A 24,175-nucleotide genomic window follows, 5' to 3' on the forward strand; every position below is an offset into this window, starting at 1 on the left:
CACAATACTGACATCTTTCTTTAGCCATAGCTTGAGGTTGGAAACAGAGAGCTGAGAGTGTGATCTGCTTTTGTTGTTTCTCCCTGTTTGAACCAGCACAATGATGTTAAACAGAAACAGAAAGGAATTCCAGTTATCGCAGGCGCCATCAATATGGAATGCACTTATTGTCCAAATCTTACACATTCGTGGCTCCACTCAATCCTAGAAAACGTGTCAAAATATCCTTGAGCAAAATTCTGAAGTGTCACCTAACCCGGTGAACCATGTGACTCAATCAACAAGCAAAAACTTCATTCACCCAGTGGGGAATGACTTTATTCAAAACAAGGTCTACAAGATCGAAATCTGAATCATGCCTTGTAAGTGCTGTCAGGATTGTTTTGGGTTTGCAGCTTTGGGTCTGTGTTAGCGTGGAGCCCGTGTGATTTTCATGGTTTGGCTCTAATGTCTCCCAGATGACCATGCAGCGACGACCCTAGCTTAACAACCCAAAGGAGATTTTATGGCTTGGTAGCAATTTGTTGTCTCTTGAACCACAGGTTGACTCACAAATGGCTGCAAGTGTCCAAAATAGTTTGAGTTTGCAAGAAACCAGCCTAGGCTGGTTTGGCTTGTGCTTTTCACTTCTACACCTTTCAACAGCATATACGCTAGTTTACTAGCACAGATAAAGTTTATGGTTTTCTGCTGATGTGTCTTAGTCTTGGCATGCCAAAGTGCCAGTTTTGTTAAAAGTTAGAAGCAGTGTTTGTGTTGCCTGTTGTGTCACTAAGTGTCGGCTCCTGTAGCATTGATCAGTATTAATCTGCTGGGCCTGGTGTTGGGTAACTGTCTAAGTATGGCTCATAACATGGGTCACAATAGGCAGCCAATAAGCCTTACTCAAATTAGCAAGCTTATGTAACTCATAATGCTTTTCCAGTTCAGGACTGTTGGGGGAAGGAAAGATTAACAGAGGGGAAAAAGACGGTATGTTAGACATCAGGAAGCAAAGATAGTGTGGCAGGTATTTTATCAGAATAGAGTCATTTTATATATATAGGAATACAGTAATTTTGAATGAATGTTATGGGCAAGAAATGAGACATAGAAAATTAAAATAGCATCCTAGAGTGGAAGAGAAAGAGAGGTCACTCGAGCTGCTTACTCCCAGCAGTTGACCAACAGCTCTTTGAAGCTCTTAGAAAATGTGTTTTTGTTTGTCCCAAAAGCGTGTTATTGTTTCGTGTTTTTGTCACCTCTGGAATGATAACAGCGAAAGCTTAGGGATGGTTTCCAGTGCAGTTTTCGGACGCCCACATACAGACAGAAAAACAAACCGTGACGGAGGGAAGACGGAGTCTTGTTGCAGATGTGAGGAGAAGACAGAAACTTGAAAGTGGAGTGAACTAGTGTGGTATCATCTTATGTGCTTGATAATTTTTAAAAGCCATGAAGTGGAATTCGTGACTTGAATTTGCCAATTGAGATTTGTATTGATCAACAGATACTCAGTTGCCTTGGTTACAAAAAAACTTGGGAAACTCTTCAGCTTTGCTCAACATCCTTTGTTCTGAGTTGCTGTCTGAGTTTCCACTTATTCACTGGAGAGGAATGAATACAGCAGCACCCTCTGCTGTTCACAGTGAATCTTACATGTTACGGTTTCACGAGATCTCTCTGTAAGTAGTGAAGTATTCAGATTCTTTAATGAAGTAAATTTATATAGTAACTATATATGTAATGTATGCATCTATTCACATTAAATTTCCTCTTTTGTCAGTGGTCCAGAGAATGGACAATGTCACAGAGGGCATGCAGAATTATGGAGGCAAGATCAATGCTGTGGAGGCAGACTTGAAGAAACTAGGTGAGTCTTATTAACACAAAACTGGATATCACATTTTAAACTACAATAGTGAGCAAGACTGTTTACAATGAGATTTATGCATTTATTTGCTTTATTACTTTATTGTATTGACATAGATATTTTTGTGTTGCACATTTTCAGATGATCAGGCAGGAAAAAAGTCAGTTAATGCCACAAGTGAAATCAAGACTTTCAAGTCAGATTTAGAGGCATTACAGAACCAGCTGAATGATATTGCCATCAGGGCAACCAGAAACAGGGACATGCTGGATGATCTTCAGATCACAGGAGATGAGATGCAAAACGGCCATGGCTCCCTGCAGAGTTTTCTGGAAGGTAACGCTGCCTCACTGCGTGGTGTCAACCAGACCTTAGCTTCCTACGGTGGCATGATTGACGACCTCCAGACAGACACTGCACGGCTCCAGTCAGAGATACAGGGTCAGGTCAAAGTGCAGAGCCAGACCCAGGTTAGTGTCAGCGCACTAAACATCACCCAGTCCCAGCAGCGCAGTCTGCTCAGCACTCTGCAGAAGACGGTCGAAGACGCAAGCCAGGCGGTGCAGAAACTGAAGAATGACTATCAGGGTCTGCAGCAGACATCCAGGCAGACCCAGGCTGACACGGTGTGGCTAAAAGAAAAAGTCCTGAACCTCCAGGTTTTGGCAGCCAACAACTCAGCCCTGGCCCGGTCCAATGGAGATGCTCTGGATGATTTGGGGTCTCAGCTCAGCACACTCGCCAACCAGATCCAGAACGCCTCAGCTCTCACTGAGGTGCATGACCAGAGCCTGCGCGAGCTGATGGACCACCAGAGAGACCACGATAACGCCACCTCATCTAAGTTTGATGAGATGGAGGCACGATTGGACAGACAGGAGAATGACATGGACCGTGTGACTGGAAACGTCAGCTTCGCCACGCAGCTCCTGGGTGCCATCAGCTCTGACCTGAATGGCCTGAGGTCCTGCGCCGAGACAGTGATGCGACATTCAGACATATTAGTGGGGCTGAATGGTAGTGTGACGGAGGCCCAGGCAGATAGCAGAGAGCTGCGCGCCCAGCAAGATGATCTGACAGCCAGGCTGGACAGAGAGGTCAGCAGCCTCTCTATGGTGATGGACGAGATGAAGGTGGTGGACAGCAAGCACTCACAGCTCATTACCAACTTCACCATCCTGCAGGGTAAATGAATTATGCCTATCAGAAGGATTATACCACTAGTTGTGGTAAAATGATAATTAGCTAAAAATACAAGAAATAGGTATATGTGAAACGTGTTACACAGTCCACTCATCTGCTGTTATTATGTTTAAGGTCCACCAGGTCCAAGGGGCCCCAGGGGTGACAAGGGTCCTCAGGGACCAGTGGGACAGTCAGGACAAAAGGGTGATAAAGGAGACAGAGGTTTGCTGGGGTTGATTGGACCTAAAGGAGATAAAGGTGCTACTGGACCACCAGGTATGGTAGGTCCAAAGGGTGCAGCCGGGGCTCGAGGTCTTCCAGGGGGTAAAGGATCGAGAGGGTCTGGAGGTCGACCTGGAAACCCTGGTGAAAAAGGTGACCCTGGCGCTCAAGGGCTTCCTGGTAGGGATGGACAGCCAGGGATGCCAGGACCACAAGGACCACAGGGGCCCAGAGGAGCAGCAGGACCTGCAGGGATTGAGGGGCCTCGTGGGCCTGTCGGCCCCATTGGTCCTCCCGGCCCTCCAGGACTACCAGGGATACCTGCACTCGTGCCTCCTCCACTCCCAAAGCCTCCCCAGCCCACTCAGCCCGCTAAGGTCCCTGAACCTCCCAAACCACCTCAACCTCCCAAACCAGAGGAGGGATTAGAAGGCACCATCTTCCGGCAGGTCCAGCCCGCTGTCCCCATCCCTCCAGCATCTGGTGAGTTCACTGATTACATTTAAGCAGAAAATACATTCATGGCCCATAAGTAAGCCTTTAATTGTAATATTGTGTGAATGATTCATTCCAGGTTGCCCACCTGAGTTCAAAAAGTTTGGGGACAGCTGCTATTACTTGTCCTCCGGTTCTCAGAGACTAAACTTTGACGAGTCCAACCAGTTCTGTGCTAACATGTCATCTCATATGCTCATTATTAACGACAATGAGGAGCAGGTAAATGAATTGAACCCTGATAGTTACATTCAGTGACCTTAAACAATGAAACAATCTTAAAAATAATAATTTGAAATCACAGACTTATTTTTTCTGAACTAATTATCCTGTAAAATATCTTTTGCTCTTCTATCTGTAGCAATTTGTGAGAAATGAAATTGCAGGAAAAGGCTATTTCTGGCTAGGCCTTACTGACAGGGAGGAGGAAAATGTCTGGAAATGGGTGGATGGAACCATACCTGTTTTCAAGTGAGTAAACCTGCCAAAGATATATATAAGTCTGTCATGAAGTAAATGGGATTCATGTGTTTCAGTGACGTCTGACTTGGTTTATCCCATTCAAAACAGCAAGCTTCTTTAAACATAACTAACAAACACCTTGTGTGATGCTTGGCCTTTGATACATATCAGGAAGTGGAAGCCTGGCCAGCCTGATAACTGGACCCATGGCCACGAAGATGGTGAAGACTGTGCTGGCCTTATCCATAACGCCAACTGGAATGATTTCTACTGCACTGACCGCATCGGTTTCATCTGTGAACGTGCCTCTGACTGTCAGTACCTTCTATATATATCACCTATTACCTACTATTATTTGTGTGTGTGTGTGCACATTTGGCAGCTGGCCAACAGCTGGCACTTTTCTATTTGTTACCGACAACAAATAACAAAGACCAAAACCAACAATGCGTTAGTCAGACTTTCCTACTCAAAGTCTATTCATTGATACTCAAGATGTAAATATGTAAAAACAAGTCACAAATATATAATATCATGAAACCAGCTGAGCACACATTTTGCATTAAGCAAATATTACTAAAATAGTAGAGTAGAGTAAATGTTGCATTGTTTGGGTACTATTTTATACTGCAGATGAATCCACTTTTAGTGCTCTAGTGAGTTCTGGTATTTATAGCAACAGGATGCTGTAAAATTGATTGACTCAAAAGAAACTACTGCACCCTTTGACAAAACGATCTCAGCTAAAGGTCGTCTTTTTCTGGAGCTTTTGACCATATCACATGGTCCTCATCGTGAGAGTGAGTTTACTCACTCACTATGGAAATGTAGACGTTAAAACCATGATTCTGAGCACCTCTTGGCCTAATGTGTGTCAGACTGCGTCTTTCTGTGGTGTAATATTTTTACCTGTGTTTGAAATCAGCATCACTATAATAAGGCTGGTTGGTGACCATATTTAATTATGTCTTCCTGTTTCTGTAACCACATCACAAAGGTGTTACAATTCACTTTATGTTTTTTTTGTATTGTTGTGTTCTTCTCTTCACAGTGAAAGTTCCAGTTTTATAGCATCCATCTAAGACAGTGTGAGCTGTCTCTGCGAGGAAGGAGAAGAGGCTGAAGCTGAGGGTGAAGATGTGTGGATAATGAAGGATATGAGGAGGAGCTCTACATGACTGGAGGACTCTGATAAAGCGAGCTCAGTTGAGTATCACTGAGACCTGGACTGATCTTTGTCTTAAAGGCACTTTACGAAACAGTAATGCTGCAAAAGACAGAGCATGCACAGACCCAGCCCACTATTGTATTGATTTAGTTTTGGTACTGAAGGAAATGAGAGAATGTAATCAAACATTCAGGCTATGCTAAGGCATTATTTGGTGCAACCACTGTTGTACAGGTGTATCTGTAAATAATGTTTCACAAAAGATACATTGTTGGTTGGGATTGAACTTCAGATCGTTTTATTTCTTAGCTGCCTTATAAATCTTAGCACTCACACAAAAAAAATCTATAACAGAGGATTATGTTGTTAATAAAGTGGAACTATTTTTATACTGTCTAATACTTCACAGATTCAGAACTGTTCAGAAATAAGCTCCCTGGAAAATGACTGCAAACCCAGATAATAAATAGAAATAAAGATTTTTCACCTTTCTGCAAATTGAAATTTCAATGTATTTTTTTGATTGTTTTGTTTTTGAGAATAGATGCTCAGAGTGAGCAGTGCTTGTTTCATGAAGGACAGTTTTTTTAGACTGTAGACTGCCAGTATGTGTTTTATATGGTACAAGGCACACAATAACAATATGTAAATGTTTTATAATGCAGACATCATACAATGATTTATTCCTTATGTCAAATACAATATGTGAAATATGTTACTTGTTTTATAATTTGCATAATCAGTTGTTATTGTTGTATGATTGACTTTTTCCAATTCATATAATGCTTAAGGACTGAGTAGCAGTTTGTAATCTGGCTCAAGGCTCATTGTGCCTTAATTAAATTACCAAGTTCCTACGGATCACAATAAAATAAGAAGGAAACTGTGTGTGGAGTCGCTGTTTTTATCCCATGAAATGATTTGGCATGAAAAGCCATTTATATGTCTATGAAAACTAAAGAAGAAAGGACATTTCTAACTGAGACATTACTTATATTATTTTCATGCACGTCTGCATTTTTTCATTAACTGCAAGTTCAAACAAATAAAAGCTTTAAAATTTGAGGAAGAAATGTTGACTGAGAGGCTTACATTCAAAACAGGCAACACTGTCTTAGCTACTTAACTGTACGTTGTGACAGTTTTGTTCCTACAAAAGTCAAAAATGTCATTATGTACATCCTCAATAATGCAGGTTGAGATCCTGTGGAAATGTACACCTATGTTCATAGCATTTTGCAAACATAATTGAAATTGCAAGGTCAAATTGTTTATCTTTAGATTTATGGAAATAATCCAAACACTACAGTAAAACAGAAACCTGTGTCAGCATTTCCAAAGGGGCAATCACTTGTTAACCCTGATAATTGTTAAAATGCTGATGGAGTAAGTACTCTTTTTCTTTATTTACTTTTGTGTTTTACTTAAGTAAAAGTACTTATACCACACTGTGAAAATATTGTATTACAAGTAAAATCCTGCATTTAAAATCCTCCTCAAGTAGAAGCATGTAGGTGTAGTCATTATAGTCACTGTTAAAGTGAAAGAACTATTTGCAGAAAAATGTCCTTGTGACTGTTATACTATTAGATAATATATCAATAGCTTATTATTACTGACACATTCATGTAAAAGCACGATTGTACTGTTGCGGTTGGTTGAGGTGGAGCTAATTTCCTACAGGACTGCAACTAATGGGTATTTTCATTTTGGGTTAATCTGCTGAATATTTTTTCCAATTATTTATCTGTCCCTTATATTAGCTGTACCTGCATATAGTGCTGGGTAGTTTAATTTATTACATAACATATTTGCTCTTCATATGCTTTGTATACAAAAGTCTTGTAAAGAACTAAAGCTGTCAGATAATCTTAGTAAAGTAAAAGGAGTAATATGTAGGAAAGGAAGTGACACGAGGGGAAAATACTGAATTAAATTACGAGTACTTGAAATAAGTAGAGTACTCGAGTAAATTAACTCATGCCACCACAGGGTATTAAGATTATTTACTGATTGGTAACAAAGGATCTTTAAATATCAGCATCATACCAGACAGAATGGATTTACTGACAGATACTTACTGACAGAATAATAAATAATGTTAAAGATTTCACTGACATGAAGAGTGACTAATAATTACTCGACTATCAATATACGTCACGTGATCCCATCACCTGACGATGACATATTTTTATTTATTTATCTTTTTATCTGTTTTTATAGCTGAGGTGATATTTATCCTGGAGCTGATATTATGTAGTGTGCAGTGAAGGCACACGCCGCACAGCCGTATGACTGAGGGTGTTAGATTATACTCATATAAATATAATTATATTATTTAACACGGGGCTGTCTGCTGCCATTACCCAGCATGCCTCGCTTGTTGCCGTCTGTGCGAAGGAGTGACTGTGTAGAATAGAAACAGCCAGCTACATTTGACATTCATGAAGTTGTCGTTACTATGCATTTTTACCGTATGAAATAAGACGCAGAGGGAAAGAAAAATCATTGGAGAAGGCGAAGAAATCTGTTGTTGTTAGTACACCAGCAATGCCTCTTTTCACGACCAACCCATTTGACCAAGATGTTGGTGAGTAATCAGAACTGGAGGCTGCTACTAGCATGCTAGCTAAGATAGCTTTGATCAGTCAGCTTTGTTTGTGTTCTCAAGCTGTGTGCAGATTAAATGCCACCCCTCGGAGCGGTATATATAAAGTTATTTGGTTGTCTTTCAGTGTATATATACCAAGCTATATGAACCGAAAAGCTGTAGTCCATGTTAAATAGTTTTTAGCCTCTGCTCTGCCTGTTTGTTGTGATTCGGTCTGTTAGCCACACAGCACAGTTGGCTAACCAGCTTGCAGCCTTCTCTTATGTGGAGATTTAGCTAGCAGCCTTTTGATGATGGCACCCAAAAGCCTTGAAAACATTCACAGTTCCCCAGTTGATTTTACGTATCTAGTAGTAATAATTTTGTCAGGTGTTTGTGCAGGACAACTGTTAATTGACGTTCATCTCAGATGTTGTCATCAGGTTGCGTTATTTGAAGCGAGCTAGCCATCTGCCTCATCATTGCCTCCCTGTATCCCATCGTCATTTGGCTAACCGATATGACGAGCCTGTTATCTCTCAGTAGCTGCAGTTGAAAGAGGATGCGGTGGTGTGTGAAGCCATAAAGCCACATTGTGTTTCCCTTTCTGTCTTTGTTCTGTGCCGAGTGGTTAACCACTTCATTAGTATGTACAGTGTGGAGGAAGTGGGCAAAATACACAAACATCTCTGTTTACAGTATCGTGTCAACCACTCAAAAGCCTTCAAAACCAGCAGTAAATGCTAATTAACGCTAACGCTTTGAATGGGCATGTTTGTGCTGTCCGGTGTTATTTCACCTTAGGTTGTTGTTTTGAGGCTGGTTTGTTTTTCTGTAAATATGCTGTTGGATAACTTTGACTATGTTGGCTAGGAGTTGAGGATATACAGAAATCCTCTATTTGGCATCTGTAAGCTGATATTGCAATGTCTATATGAATCTTGGGAACTCAGAAAAATCAATGTACTTCATCATATTGATGTAAAATATTACATAAAAATTCAATATACTTATATAGAAGTCATGCTTGTTAATTTGAAATATCCGCAGTGGTCTGATATACCAAGAGCCAGTTTTTCAGGCGTACTTCACAATTACAAAAGCAGTTTTGTACATATGGCCATATGGTTAGATAGCATTGTGTGTCCGCTTTCTAAGAGGTCTTCTTTCAGCCTTTTTTAATGAAAAAATTCGGTCAATTACTAGGGAAAACAAGTCAAGTACACAGAGGGTAGATACTATATTTACTGCACCAACTGCTGGTCCATCAAACACTAACATTATGTAATTTGGTAGGAGGAGAAATCTTAAAATATCACAGTGACATATGCCAAAGACAGGGAAGCTGCAGTGGCAAAGAGGAACTCACACGATTTCTGAATAAAAGACACTAAAGAGTATATTTTCTTAATAGCACATGCTACAGTCTCAAGTAAAACTTCAAGTTAAATCAATGACTCAGACAGTCAACTCAAACTAAATATCATGAGCTTTGTCAGGCTGGTATTTACTGCATCTGACCTCGCAAGTCACGAAAGAAGTGCTTTTGCAATCTTTAACTTATCTGCTTACGTTGGTTGTTGTGCTTCTTTCCTGCAGAGAAAGCGACCAGTGAGATGAACACAGCTGAGGACTGGGGCCTCATTCTGGACATATGTGATAAGATAGGGCAGTCACGCACTGGGTTAGTTAACTGTCTTCATCCAGAACCTGACACAAGAACACTCTTTTTTTCAAGCATTGCATGAAGTTCCCTTTTCTATTCGAAAACACATATCCTAGATAGATTTTGAGATAAAACCCAGGGACACCAAGTGTACAAGGTGAAATTTTAGATAAATACGGATAACTTTTTGTCCATAGGAACTGCCATGGTGACATATTTTACTTAAAATAGCTGGATTGTTCTTTGGTCCCTGGTCCAAGCAGTTAATCTCCACAAACATGATTTCTACCATTCTGTTGCAGGCCTAAAGAATGTCTCCGCTCTATAATGAGAAGAGTGAACCACAAGGATCCCCATGTGGCCATGCAGGCACTGACTGTAAGCAGACTGTAAAAAAACAAACCAACTATGTTTGGTATAAGCGTCATGCTGTCCTCTTGTCATCTACTCTTAATTAGCCTTTAACCAAGTTGTGAACTAGAGGAGTAACAAACTTAACTCTACGATGTTTCTCTAAATTTAAAATTGAGTCAGAGTCTGAATTGTTTGCACCAATGTCTTCACAGCTCCTTGGTGCTTGTGTCTCAAACTGTGGGAAGATATTCCACTTGGAGGTGTGCTCCAGAGAGTTTGCCAGTGAAGTCAGTAACGTCTTAAACAAGGTATATCATGCCGTTTTTACTCATACAACTCCACATAAAGCCCAGAAATTCTTACGGATTGTTTGAAATGATGCCATGCTACATCCAGTTCCTTGTTCTCATGATGTGCCTTTTTACTGTGATTGTTCCCAGGGTCACCCCAAAGTGTGTGAGAAGCTGAAAGCCCTGATGGTGGAGTGGGCAGAAGACTTCCGCAACGATCCCCAACTCAGTCTAATCTCAGCTATGATCAAGAATCTGCGTGAGCAGGGTGTCACTTTCCCAGCTGTAGGGTCCCAGGTAGACACAAAGGGTGGAATAAACTGGGTATTTTTAGCTTTAGCATGCTCAGTGTAAAAGGTAACTTTTTAAAATGCTGTATGTACAGGCGTCCCAGTGTGGGCCTGTCGTTAAGACCTGTATCATACAGATGCAACGTCCTCATTTTGATCCCATCTGAGGACCTTTGTTGTCATATCCCTGTCTTGCTTACCATGTTTCATGCCTGTGTCAACATTGTTATGGTCCAATGTAGGCAAAACGGCAAGCAATACTTTATTTAATCAGGAAATTTGAGGTTATTTTGCTTAAACATTGAGGCCCAGACCCGTCCTCTTATTTTCCCAGTTGCTGATTCATCTGAGCATGTGGTTAACATTTTTTCACAGGCTGCAGAGCAAGCAAAAGCAAGCCCTGCTTTAGTGGCAAAGGATCCCTCCACCTCAACAAACAAAAAAGAAGAAGAAGACTTGGCCAAAGGTAAGAAGGCTTGAGGCACCAATGGAGAAATGTATTTGAAGAGGCATTGTCTTTAAAAACATGCCAACACCTTTAATTCTTTATTTACACAACCCAAATCACTGTTTACACTGAATTAATGCATTGCTGATGTTCAGCGATATTTAAGGACTTTCAATGGCGAACACATAATTTCGCATTTGTGTTTCTTTTGTGTGCAGCTATTGAGCTGTCACTGAAGGAGCAACGTCAGCAGCCGCAGACCTCTCTGTCGAGCCTTTACCCCAGCACCTCCAGCCTGCTCTCCGCACACAAGTCCGACGGCCGGAAAGTCCGCGCCATCTACGACTTTGAGGCCGCAGAGGACAACGAGCTCACCTTCAAGTCAGGAGAAATCATCACAATCCTGGACGACAGGTGAATTTTTACACACACACAAATGATAAGCGAGTAAGTGCAGCATACAAAGGTTTATCAAATGAGGACTGAGGCCTGCTTGGTGGTATTCTGAGTCGGGAGACCATTCCATGTCAAGCATCCGTCCTGTTGAATGACCTTGAGGAGAGCACTGATTCTACCAGCTCAAAAGAAAATACCTCCCACATCTCAACCAATCTGAACAGGCTCTGGTGCATTTCTAAAATAACTTTCCAGGAATTAATAAAAATATCCTGATGTTTTTAAGAAGCTTGAATCAGTACAAATGATGTAGTAAAATAATCTGCATATCTAATCTGTTGAATCATCTAATATGAGATCTTTTTTTATTTTTATGTTTTTTATTTCAGTGACCCTAACTGGTGGAAAGGGGAAACTTACCAGGGAGTGGGGTTGTTCCCGTCTAACTTTGTCACAGCTGACCTCACTGCAGAGCCTGAGATGAGTGAGTACAAACACGACTTGCATACACACACACAAAACACACCCTTTATCCACTAATGTCATCTCTAGTTCTTTGATAGCCCATTAAGTCCATTAGCAATAATGCTTTATTGATCCTAGAATGGGAAATAGTTTATCACTTCCACACGGCCAGTGAAATAATACAAAGAACACAGAACAATTAGGACATTGGTGGCAGTGGGTTCACTGATGATCACATGCAGTAAAAACATCACTGCCTGTACTTCTAGGAAGCAGCACAAGAAATGCTCTGATAGGACTTTGGATAAATTTCCTTGAGTTTCATGCATCATTTCTGATACTGATGCACCAATATCCTCTGTAATAGTGTAACTATTAATAAGCCATTCATATTCTCCTTTTATGTTCTTTATTCTTCTTATGTTCTTTTATGCTCTTTTATGGCATTGTCTCATAGTTTGACCCGCACTCAATTCACCATGCATTTAACTTCAATGCTGCATGTATGGATACTACTGAGTGTGTCCACAAAGCTGTTTATCCTCTGGCATCACTTTTTGAAAAACAAAATTTCATCCATGCAGTCTCCTGTCAGATGTAGTTATGACACAAATTTCCTGTGTCAGAGGGAATTCATGTACTTTTCAACCCCCTCCAGAAAGGGAATGGTCATCTGACATAATAGATTAAGTGGTTTTCACTGTTACCTGCTGTTCTTTGTTGTCGTCTGGTGAGAGATTCTCAGGCTTCTTGATTACATCCACATGTTTTATTGCTTTACCACATCTTTCTTATAAAAGCTTGCTGCTTTAACAGTTTCATAACATTCTTTCGCATGATGCTCCTGCAAGTATGTCACACTCATAGTGCACCTATACGTTCTGCTCTCATGCTTTTTTTTGCCTCTAAGTAAACATTATGACAACTTATGACCATTATTGTGTTGCGTGTCGCTGCTTCTCATCACAGCAGTTGAGCATGACATTTCAAGTTGAAATGTCTCAGTTTGTATCTGAACTGAATTTTTGTTTTCATCTGATATCCCAACCAATCTTCTGCTCTGATACCAGACCATCAGTGAATGTCACGCTGTTGCATATTGACCTCGCGCATATGTGTAACTGATTGCTACTGTTACATTGTTTTGCTGCTTCCACATCCGATGTTACTTGGAAATCTACAGTGAAGACAGAGAAGAAGACGGTACAGTTCAGTGAGGACATCCAGGTGGAGACCATAGAGCCCGAACAAGAGCCTGTATATATAGACGAGGTGCGTTCCCTTGTGTGAACACTTGCTCACTACGTTTGTTCAGCCTCATTTCGTTCTCACAATTCTGTCCAAAACTAGGATCTGTAATTTAGAACTTGTCTGCTGTTGATGAAATGAGTCACAACTAAGGAAAACAATGACATAGATTTTCTATTTAAGAAAAATAAATTGGTGAACTTATTTCTTTCCAAATTGGATTGACAAAGTCATTCCACATGTGTACAGGGAAAGTATTATCACAGCAGGTTTATTGAAATCTTTCAGGACAAAATGGACCAGCTACTGCAGATGATCCAGAGTGCAGACCCCACAGACAACCAGTCAGACAGCGTCGAGTTACTACAGCTGGAAGGTAAACTGAAGTTAGGGTTAAAACGAAGTAAGTCAACGCGAGTGAGACAAAAGTCAGTCAGTCAGCATACAGAAGCTAATCTGGCATGATTTGTTTGTTGTAAAGGTGGATTATTGTTGACTACATATGAAATCAAGAACTGCTGTGTTTTTCATCAGGTGCCTGCAATCAAATGGGTCCACTTATTGACCAGAAATTGGAGGACATAGACAGGTACACTGTGCTGATATGACATGTTTTACTCATTAAAAAAGCTACAGAATGATTTCAGCTAAAGATAAGTGAAGAGTTCAGAGATGCAGATGACCGATATCAGACTTGTCTTTGAACACTTGACAAATTCAAGCGTTCCATAAATGTTTACGCAAATCTAACTACCTCTACACTCTTTGTTTGTGTGTGTTTAATCAGGAAGCACTCAGAGCTGTCAGAGCTGAATGTGAAGGTGATGGAAGCTCTTTCTTTGTATGCCAAGCTAATGAATGAGGATCCAGTTTACGCCATGTATGCCAAGCTGCAGAGCCAGCAGTACTACATGCAGCAGCCTGCCAACGCAGCACAACAGGTATAATCAACTTGTTGAAGATGTGACCTATCACAGTCAGTCCTTGAAAAACACATTTTGAAAAGCACAAGCAGTTAAAACTTTATACCACACAAAAGGGAATACCAAAGTACAGCTGTGAATTTTAGGTAGAAACTGTTCTTACCGAAGTCTTTGAATGATCCATGGGGCAGCCAGTTGTTATTCAAGAAAGGATGTTGAAAGAATGCCATTGCATACAACAGTATTGGGTTGATCCGGTATCTCCAAACCTTAAGTCACACCAGAACTATCTGGATGGTACACACTCCAAATAAGTGTCATTGTGCATGGGGTGTTGGGAGGAATTAGGGGCTCATTGTTGTAAAGAGATTAATGCGTTTTTCTCCATTTGAGAAATGAAGCACCCTACTTATAAGATACATAAATATATAATAGATAAAAATATATGCTTTTTGCATGGATTTGTAGTACTCTGTATCGTATTTTTAGATATGCCTTGGTTACCCACTTGCTATTTTCCAAAGACTTAACCCGTCATCAACACTCAGTATGTGCATGTTTGACCTCAGGTTTACCCTGGTCAGCCTGCATCAGGTTCGTATGCCATGAGCGGTCCTGCGGTGCAGGGTTACACTGTTCCTATGGAGCAGCTTCCAGCTGGAACACCCATACCTGGTCAGCCAGCTCCCAGGTGAGTCACACAAACCCCAGTGGCACTAAAGCTTATTACAAGTTGGCGTCATTATCAAACTTTTCTGCTCATCGTCCCCTCTTCTCCAGAGTGGCCATGTTTACTTTCACTCTCCCTTGTGTGTTTGACAAATAGAAAAAGAGATAATGCTGAAATACAGTTTAAGATAACAATAACTCAGTATAATCTAGATTTACATCATATTGACCAGTCTGCTGCTCAAAGTTTTGCTTCTCGAACAGAAATTCTCTTCATTCACTAATCATGAGTGGTGTTACGGTATCATCAACAACTCTTCCTGCCGATATTTAACATTAAAAGGCTCCCAGCAGCTGAAGTGGCATAATCCCTCCCATTCCTGGCTTTTAAACAAACATTAGCAGAAAGTGGTGAGTTTTACTCACAGTAACACAGCAAGTGCTCAAAACCAGCACAGCAGCAGTAACTTTGCAAATGAAAAAGTGTTTGTGTTAAAAAGAAAAATTCAGAGCAGCAGATCAGCGAGTATGACGTAACTCTGTTCTTGTATAGAAGGAATTAGTGCTGTGTTGTAAATTACCATGCAAGTTAAATTACAGCTTAATTCCATGCCCGTTAGTGCTAACTGGCTTTTATTAACAACTGACCTACAGTTGTTTTTGCTGGTCACAGCTGTTATTTTACATTATTTGTCTCTTATTAGAGTTTACAGTATTATGAATTCTACCTTCCACGTGCTATTTAACATTTCCGCTTTGCTGTAGTGAATGTTGGATCTGTCTTCTCCGTAGTGACGTTCATATGTACATGGGCCAGCCGCCAGTCTACAGTGCAGCTCCAGGCAGCATGGCCCCAGCAGACATTCAGTCCTACCAGAACCCAGCCTGCGGCCCCGGCCCTGCCCCGGGCACGACTCCCACGGGCATGACGCAGACGCCAAACTACAGCGCCCCCTCTGGTCCGAGCATAGCACCTTCCTCAGACCCCTCACAGGCCCCCTACTCAGAGAAAGCCTTGCTATAGGGCCCCCTGAGCTCACTGTAACCCTCACACACACGTGCATACACAAGACCTGATCAAATAGTGGTCGTAGATAATTTGTTTGATTATGTTTTATAATTAGTTTTATCATGGAACACCAGATGGATGGAAAAATTCAAATAGAGTAGACTAACCTCGACATTTGGCTCGTGTTGTATTGTTTTATCTGGCAGGTAAATACACAGTTACACTTCTCACTCCGAGGGTTTGATTTTGAAGAGCTCACACCCAGCATCACATGGTCTGAAACTGGACAATTTTAGGACCGTAATTAATCAATTATGTTTCGGCATCACTAAAGGTGACTCAGACGTGAAGACACTGAGGAGCCATCAGCTGCACTTTTATCTTTAGTTATTCTAAATTTTGGCCATCATTCAAGTCTGATCACTTCCAAATCTAGATGTGATAGCAATATATGCATTGTCCATTTTTATGTATGAGGCCTGACATTTAATGCTTCTTTTTTATGATAGGACTATTGAAAAATTGTGGTAATGAATCTGCAATTTCTCAATAATTTCCTTGGAAGTGTCCCAGAAAGAACTACACGTTTCGGTACCAATTGTAGTAAAAATGTTCTTTTAGTTAGGCTTAAGGTGAATTTATAATTCAATTTGATTTTCAAAGGAATTTCCTTTAAAAGAAAGGTTCCATTTAAACCTAAGCCCATATTAATTTATTAGTCATTTATAATTAGAAACTTCATGCTTCACACTGTATATATATTTTTGGAGGTGCAGTTAACCTACTGTGTACTAATTTTAATTAATTCATGAGAGAGGAATTGAACTGTTTATCTGCAGTGTTTTACTTATAATTAGTATCAAATTCCAAAAATCTTTTTTTTTGGGAACTTCCAAGGAAATGAGAAACAAATTGCTGACCTGTCTGTTACCAAAACCGCTTTGAGAAAACAAGTGTAACCGTAGCCACTTCAACCCAACCACAAAGTATATATGCAATTACTATTTGATCAAGTGTGAAATATACACAGGCATTCCTTCACACTCCCCTTAACATGCACACTGGAGCAACACACACCGATACTCATACACACGATGGGCAGTTGTACAGCAGCAAACACACACACGCAAATGTAGTTGACCAGTGGGTTCACACATCCCCAGCTCAGTCACACACTAACTTGGAGAAAAATCCACAATATGCCGTAGCTTTCTTACCCACGTAAAACAACTGCAGTGCTAGTCAAGTCACAAAAGGGGGGTCGACTCACATTCACCTCTTTATTAGAAAAAGGACTTAAAGCGACGCTCAAACCGACAGGCTACATTCTGTGTATGTCGTCAACTTTTAGAAGTACTGAAAACTGAAGCCACTTTGTTTTTTCTTTTTTTTGGGGGGGGGGGAAGAAACGAGAGGATTTAAAGCATGCACATGACTCTTGTATATACTGTACTGAACTACAAGTGACGCCACATGATGACCTCATGGGGGGTGGGCTGTATGTTAGCACAGCTCTGGGTGTTTCTCTCAGCCTTAAAGGTGAACTCTGCAGTCATGCTCTCCCTACTGAATTAAAGGTGTAAAAGCCAAAGAGAACAAAGTGGAAAAACACTCACATAAACAAAACCTTTTTTTTTTTTTTTTGCTCTTTTCCTACCATGATTGACTCTGTGCGACACACTGCAGAGTTTTCCTTTCCAAAACGAGCAGCTCTGCGTCTCCCTTGGTGGATGCAGGGTGTGCTCTGTCTCCACTCTGGGGCTGTACTAACAGACTGGTACCACAGACTTGGCTACTATGGGGCAAACTCTCTGAACTGCCCCAGTGTCTTTAAAGCATCTCTTTAGTCAGTGTTAAAAAGATGAATACTATGTTTTTTGTAGTGCATTTTAATTTATGTTTCGATTATTGCTATGCTATTTTAAATGGAGAAGCAGTGCAGGATGTATGTATTCAGAGAAAAGCGGAATATGTGATATTCTGCGTAACTTAGTTGTATATTTAAATCGCTCACACGAGAACATGGACATTTCTCTCTGTGTTTGATACATGCTTATTGTACTGTAGGGTCAAATGGTAATGTGAACAACTGATCGAACCTCCCCGAACATTTCAAACCTGTCCTTCCTCAAAGCTGTCTAACACTAAAACGAACTCTACCTGAAGCAGAACCGAAGTAAGGTCTCTGTGACCCTTGAAAGAACAGTAGGAAAATAATTTATCTGTTGTTGTATAATGTTGAATGATGACACATGAAGGAATTATGAAGCAGTTTTGAATACATTAAACTAGATTTTCCAATTGCAGGGCAAATAGGTGTGTTGATCTGACTGTAAATTTGTGTCATTTCAGTTTCTCTTGCGATACCATGTTTCAAATGTGCTCCTCCTTGCCATCCCTGTGCTGCCTTGAGAACATGAAACAACCCAAAACTTAAGATCGGTATGTGGGACTTTGCAAACAAGACACCGTTTTTATTCTCCAGGACTTGATTTTAGCATTAATCTAGTTGATTCAAATCCCTTTTTTTGCTGCCTTCATCTAAATGCTAGCGTGAAATTGTGTTAATCTGTTGGATCAAAGAGGGCTGAAAATATTAGACATAAAAAGTAGCAGCTATTCTGGGACCACAGGACCAGGAGCCAGTTAATCACCAGTCACACATCATCCAAATGTAACATCTTGTTGCACCACAGTGTTGGACTGCAGCCCCGATGTAACTTTATTGCACAGGATTGAGATGCTGCCTGTTTTTAAGTTTTAAACCAACATCATTAATACAAAGTTTCTGTCTAAACTTGTACCCTGCTGTTTGTATGTATTCTTTTAACCATACTTAATAATTGGTATTCACAATAAAACCAGGCCAAATGTACAGAATAATATGAATTGCCTTGTTTTCTTGTTTTTTCTAGTTTTTGGTTTTTCACTTTGTAGGTAATTGAAATGCATTTAAGTGATTTTATTTAGTTAACTTTGCAAAGAGTTAAACTAATTAGAGGCATTTTCAGGAGATTTTAAACATTTATTTTTTTTAATAAGTGTATGTTTTCAGGAGCTTTAAAAGTTGTCCTGTGCTTCGCCACTAGATGGAGATCAGTGTATGTGAGACCAAACATCACTGTGATTCTCAAAGTGATCGGGAATTACTGAGAATTTCATATAATATTTAGATTTTTTTTTTGATCCTATAGAAAGTTTATATATTTTCAATTTGTTCTTGCTTTGTTCATCTAAAACAACACCTGTTCAAAAGGACATTGGATCTTAGTGTAATCAAGTACAATTTTCAGAACTTGTGCAGTTCAGCTGTATGCTCAGTGTCATTTTCTCCTTGAAATTATGGGATAGGAGTGCTCATCTTTGTGAGCCCATAAAAAGGTGAGCATGACCACCTCATTACCGTGGCAATAAAAGAATACAGCCTCCAGTGCAGTGTAAGCAATGTCAGTGTGCAGAGTCCAACAGCTCGGCTGGCTCATTTCGTTGGAGATGATTGTTCAAGTCTTTCGCTCCAAGTTCAGATCAGCAACTGGTGTTCAGGGACCATGCGCTCCGGGAAGACCATCAAGCTCATCCTGTATGAGGTGCTGCAGTTTGCAGCTCTTGTTGTTCCCATCTTTGTGATTATGGAGAGGTTCGCCAGCCTAATACGTGATGTGAAAGGAGGGGATCTAACGGCCTACTGGCTGGTGGTGGCGACCTCTATCGCCTATGTGACCTCTGTGACCCTGCTGGTGTGGGTTCCTCTGAAATACGTGATCCTGAAGAGGCGGAGGTTCATCTCAGAGATCACACTGTGGTGAGTACAGCTGTTTGGGAGGGGGGGGGGGGTAGTTTGGTCAATGTCACAATGATTAAGTATCTGCATGTACCAGATAAAGCATCTGACCTAAAACAAATGTGTGATGACACTGACAAATTCACAAAGTCAAAATGACTAGAACACAGACCCTTTGAGGCAGATCTGAGATTTTGGGCTATAGAAATATATAGTTGACCTGACAAGGAGAAAAACACTTGAAAAACAACTCAATGGTGGAAGGAGGCTCTTAAATCCTGCATTCAGGAGTTTTATTAGAAAAATATACTTAGAATATCAAAAGCAAAAGTACCCATTATGCAAAACGATCGCTGGAGTTAACATTGTAACTCTTATTCATACTGTTGTGTAGTTTAATCTTTAACAAAGCATCCCATTTCATTAGTTTTTAAATGAAGAAATAACAACTTGTACACACATTCATTGTGGTGCCCAGTAGCTTATGGTGGCTAATGTTAGCCAACAAATCTTAGCTAGATATCACTTTTGAATTGAGACCTGAGTCAGTTTATGATTTTTCTCTACTTGTACTACTGATGCACATTTCAGCATCCAATAAATGTATCTTGTGGACTTTGTTAAGCTAAAGTTAGATGGTCAACTAACTACAGACACCAGATAAATACCATGAGTAAAAAGTGTAGTGTCAGCTTCTGGGAGGTAGTAGAGTATAAGTCACATAAAATGGAAATTGTCAAGTATCTAATAATTGTACATTAGTAAATGTATTTTTCAAACATAACGGCTAATACAACCTACTTTGTTTTCAGGAGACCAACAGCGCTGGCGTATATCATCCTGTGTACATTACCGTGCTTTGCTATTTTGATAGCCAGTTCCAAGGTAACGTCACCAAGACTGATTGTTCTTGTCACCAAGAGGCACCTGTTGACGTTGTGTTTTGTCATGCTCTGTCGGGGTCCTTGAAGAGGCATATTTGTTGTAAACAGTCCATTTGTGGCACAAACTCGTTTTATGACCCGCTCGTGTAAGAGAATGTGTTCAGAGCACTATAATTATTCACTGAGGGATGGTCGACATGGCACATTGCACCACAGAGAAAGAAAACGATTGCTTGTCACCAATTCTGCTCAGTCTCCTGAGAGTGTGCTTCCTCAAGTTGCATCCAAATATTTTGTCACCGTGCACTGAGAGGGACTTTGGCACCATGGCACTACACAAAATGTAGTGGAAATATGTCACAAGACTGTAGTCTCTGTCTGGGGTATTCAGTAACCCACAGTGAACATAACAGGTTGGCCATTAACCCAAACCTTAATACCATCCACCACTCTGGACACTTCACGCATATATGGAAATGTGTCCTTAGCTCTTTTATTCCTACCAAGCAAGGACATAAATAACAAAAGCTGGCCACAAAGACTTGTCGGACATATTTATACATCTAATATTTCTTAATCTTGTGTTAAGGGCACTCAGCAGCATTCTACTGTCTACAATGATGGGGCGATAAAATCAGATGGCTTCATAAAATTTGGAATGTAGGAGCTCCTCTTTCTCAGTCCAGCCAAATGCCATAATGAAGAGTTTCGATTTACTTTCTTCCCGCTTCATCCCTCATGATTTCTAAGTGGAAGATCAGTTCTTTCCACTATTGAATTCACATATATTTCTCAGCTGTTTTTGGTTGTACTGTAGGTGCAGGTGGACAGAGGACAAAGGCTCGACCATTTCACTGAGTTGCCCGTTTCATTGGTGCTTTTCTCCCTGATCTGTGTGGATATCATTGAGAGGATTCGCCCCTGCAAGCTCCTCGGACAGTGTAAGTCCTAAGCATTATTCAAAATAAGTGTATATGTCCTGCATTTTAAATGTGTATGCTGTCTATTGTTTGTTCTGTTGGAAGTGTTGGGAAGTTTACTTTTAAAATGTAACAGGTTACAGATTTCTAGTTACCCTGATAATAATGTAATAAAGTATGTAAATATTTCAATTACTTCATCAAAGTTGACTTTTCTAACAAATGTTTTAAACTGGACAATAATGCTGAAAAATCCTAAAAGCACACATTTAAACCAGACAGTGTAAACCTCGCAACAAAGCTCAGTATTGATTACTGTCAAACTTTTACTAAAAGTTCGTCAATATAACTTGAATTCAGATTGAGGATAATACTGCTGAATAACCAGGACTGAAATCGTTCTTGTCCGACGACGTGGCCACCTGCCTTGGTGAGATCAGCTGGTTACAGGTTGCTGCACATTGATTTGATTGGTTCTCTTGTTTGAATTTGTCCTGCCTCTTATTTCCCCGATCAAAGACAGTGCTCATACTGTCTGTATTGAAGACTGTCTAGACGTAGAGACGGCTCCTTGTCAGCCATATTACCCGTGATGGTGTTGCAATTTCATCCAATGGCTTTGCTGACTCACCTCAGCACCAGAATGATGGTTATATTCTACACATAAGCTTTATACTAAAAAAAAAAAAAAAACATCCAGCTGTAACCTTTGTAATCACCAACATTTTCTAATTTTTTTGATTACAGTCATATTTATTTAGTAATTTAATAATATGTAAGTAGCAGCCTGTATGTGCCTCTCAAATTCAGTCCTGCAGCACCCTTTTAAAACAACCACCCTGGAAACCATGAAACAAATTTCCACAGCTACACTGACGATGCAATAAACCCTACCTTCAGTTTTTGTTGAACCAATTTTTGATTTAATGTAATGGTCATTTCATAGGACGTAGTTTGTGGTGATGTTGAATTACACTGACTGACAGGTGTTTCTATTATTTTGTCTACCCCATTTATAGGGAGGGTAAACCAAATAGGAGAAGCACATGAAAACCACAACCCCATCATACAGTATGTAGCGTAACAACTGGAGATGTGTGTGCTCCTGTCTTTTGCAGCAGACAGCCTGGAGGCTGACCTTGACATGCCAGGCCCCATCCTCACCCACCTGGAACAGGTGACCACCGTAACAGGCCAGCTGCCTGCTGACGAGGGCCAGAACGGTTTGACCCAAAGCCAACCAGAGGCCAGGAACGGCAGCCCCTCAGGCAGATGGCAGGGCCTCGCTGGCTCACCTGGCCGATCAACACCCAGCCCACGAGCACCCAGCACTGCTTACCTGTACTCCTCACGCCCCCGATCCCACTCTGGTCCTCTGGGCTTCCTGTGGAGGAGGGACGGGAGGTCAGAGGAGTTTGTGGAAAGCTTCCTGTTCTGGCTGGACACTGTGGAGATGATGAGAGTGGCAGGGGAGCCATCGGTCTTCTACTCAGCCTGGGTGTTCCCTGTCTACATCCTCTCCTTCATGTCCACGCTCCGGACGGTCATCACTCCTCACAGTCATTTACTGTGCTCTGCTGGAGTTGTGCTGCAGGACCTGCCTTTCTTCATCATTCGAGTGGCTCTGATTGTTGTGTTTGGTTATGTAACTCCTGTGCTGTACCCACTGAAAAATGTGCTGGTGAGCCTGACTTTTATCTACTTTACGTTCCTGACCAAGCTGCGGATTTTCAAAAGGCAGAGCATGTTTTGAGGAGGAGTGGCACATTCTGTTGGTAATGAAAGATCCACTTTGATTGTGGATTGTTGAACAGTTGGTCTATTCATGTGAACAGTTGGTATATTCGTGTGTAGGGAGCAGCAGCAGAGAAACACGGTGCCGTTAGTGATGAAGAAGAAGAACGTTTGAATGTTTTGAACTGTAAATGGCTGCAAATGTCGAAAAAGGCCATTCATCCAAATCAAAGCGTAAAAAGAATCTGGATTTAACACAAAAAAAGGTGTGTAGTTCAGAGTGTGCAGTAAGCCACCCGTTCTCATTTTTCTGTGACATATATGAATCCAAATGTATTTATTGACACTCAATTTTACGTTTACCTGCTACATTTTCACTTTTTTATGTGTATCACGTTTGTTAACAAACTACAAAGAGTAATGGAAAAAACACAATTTGTTGTAAACAAAAGATTCTAACTTCAAATAGCCTTCAGTATGTTAAATAAATATTGTTTGTTTAACATAGCAACATTTTAAAGTATTTTATATATATTTCAATATTTCAACAATGTAATAATAATAATAATCATCACCATTCTAGCCAGTAATCTGATTAAATGTTATTTCACTGCATTGATTTACCGCTAAGGTGCACAGCAGCTGGCAAATTTTATTGCAAACAGAACGAAAAAATGGAAGACAAGGACAGCACGCCGATTACCGACGTTTCGGGCTAGCCGCCCTTCTTCAGTGTGCATTCTGACAGTTTCACGATTGATATTCATAGGCAGCATTAAGTCTAGTCTCACCTTTTTAGTAACTACATTAAGGATCCAGCACCTATTTTCGAGGTCTTAGCATGAGTTTAACACATTGTGGGTTATATTTTATGGCAGACATAAAATACTCCCATCAGGTTTTGAACAAATGTTCTAGCCACTCTGTGCTTGAAATAAGGGCTAATACAGTAAATGAAGGCCTTTATCTGCTGCCACTGGTTGAACAAACTGGGTAACGTTGGGTTTGTGCAGACTACAAGCTGCGTGTCACGATTTGCCTGTCGTTTTGAAATCGCTGAGACCTGAGACAAGTGTTTACTTGTGCTTTTGGTGTGGACATTGTCATGCTTTGAAGAGACCACG

The 24,175-nt window shown here is 40.6% G+C and overlaps 2 protein-coding genes across 2 annotated transcripts in view; both read left to right on the forward strand.

Moving 5' to 3' along the window:
• LOC139214150 (collectin-12-like) overlaps positions 1–17,935 on the forward strand; it is a 38,313-nt gene extending 20,378 nt beyond the window's left edge. The window contains exons 4-23 of the mRNA XM_070844908.1: positions 1,766–1,852; positions 1,994–3,037; positions 3,170–3,742; positions 3,834–3,976; positions 4,116–4,225; positions 4,388–4,534; positions 7,835–7,974; positions 9,574–9,658; positions 9,943–10,018; positions 10,207–10,302; positions 10,435–10,581; positions 10,950–11,040; positions 11,241–11,436; positions 11,808–11,902; positions 13,067–13,155; positions 13,420–13,507; positions 13,666–13,720; positions 13,919–14,072; positions 14,624–14,745; positions 15,516–17,935. Coding sequence (XP_070701009.1) covers positions 1,766–1,852; positions 1,994–3,037; positions 3,170–3,742; positions 3,834–3,976; positions 4,116–4,225; positions 4,388–4,534; positions 7,835–7,974; positions 9,574–9,658; positions 9,943–10,018; positions 10,207–10,302; positions 10,435–10,581; positions 10,950–11,040; positions 11,241–11,436; positions 11,808–11,902; positions 13,067–13,155; positions 13,420–13,507; positions 13,666–13,720; positions 13,919–14,072; positions 14,624–14,745; positions 15,516–15,747 — 3,770 coding nt within the window. The 3' untranslated portion in view covers positions 15,748–17,935. The remainder of the gene's footprint in view (positions 1–1,765; positions 1,853–1,993; positions 3,038–3,169; positions 3,743–3,833; positions 3,977–4,115; positions 4,226–4,387; positions 4,535–7,834; positions 7,975–9,573; positions 9,659–9,942; positions 10,019–10,206; positions 10,303–10,434; positions 10,582–10,949; positions 11,041–11,240; positions 11,437–11,807; positions 11,903–13,066; positions 13,156–13,419; positions 13,508–13,665; positions 13,721–13,918; positions 14,073–14,623; positions 14,746–15,515) is intronic.
• Positions 17,936–19,205: 1,270 nt separating this feature from the next.
• On the forward strand, positions 19,206–23,706 carry tmem236 (transmembrane protein 236). The gene is made up of 4 exons (XM_070845387.1): positions 19,206–19,534; positions 20,326–20,398; positions 21,215–21,338; positions 22,436–23,706. The coding sequence occupies exons 1-4, from the start codon at positions 19,281–19,283 to the stop codon at positions 23,068–23,070; spliced, it is 1,086 nt and encodes a 361-aa protein (XP_070701488.1). The 5' UTR covers positions 19,206–19,280; the 3' UTR covers positions 23,071–23,706.
• Positions 23,707–24,175: the final 469 nt, after the last annotated feature.

Source organism: Pempheris klunzingeri, chromosome 15 (assembly GCF_042242105.1).
Source record: "Pempheris klunzingeri isolate RE-2024b chromosome 15, fPemKlu1.hap1, whole genome shotgun sequence".
In the NCBI taxonomy this organism is placed as follows: Eukaryota; Metazoa; Chordata; class Actinopteri; order Acropomatiformes; family Pempheridae; genus Pempheris; species Pempheris klunzingeri.

Excerpts from the sequence above, each read along its gene's own strand:
- tmem236 (XM_070845387.1), top strand. The coding sequence starts at position 19,281 with ATGCGCTCCGGGAAGACCATCAAGCTCATCCTGTATGAGGTGCTGCAG. Across the intron at positions 19,535-20,325 it reads ATCTCAGAGATCACACTGTG|GAGACCAACAGCGCTGGCGT; the intron begins GTGAGTACAGCT and ends CTTTGTTTTCAG. Across the intron at positions 21,339-22,435 it reads CTGCAAGCTCCTCGGACAGT|CAGACAGCCTGGAGGCTGAC; the intron begins GTAAGTCCTAAG and ends TGTCTTTTGCAG.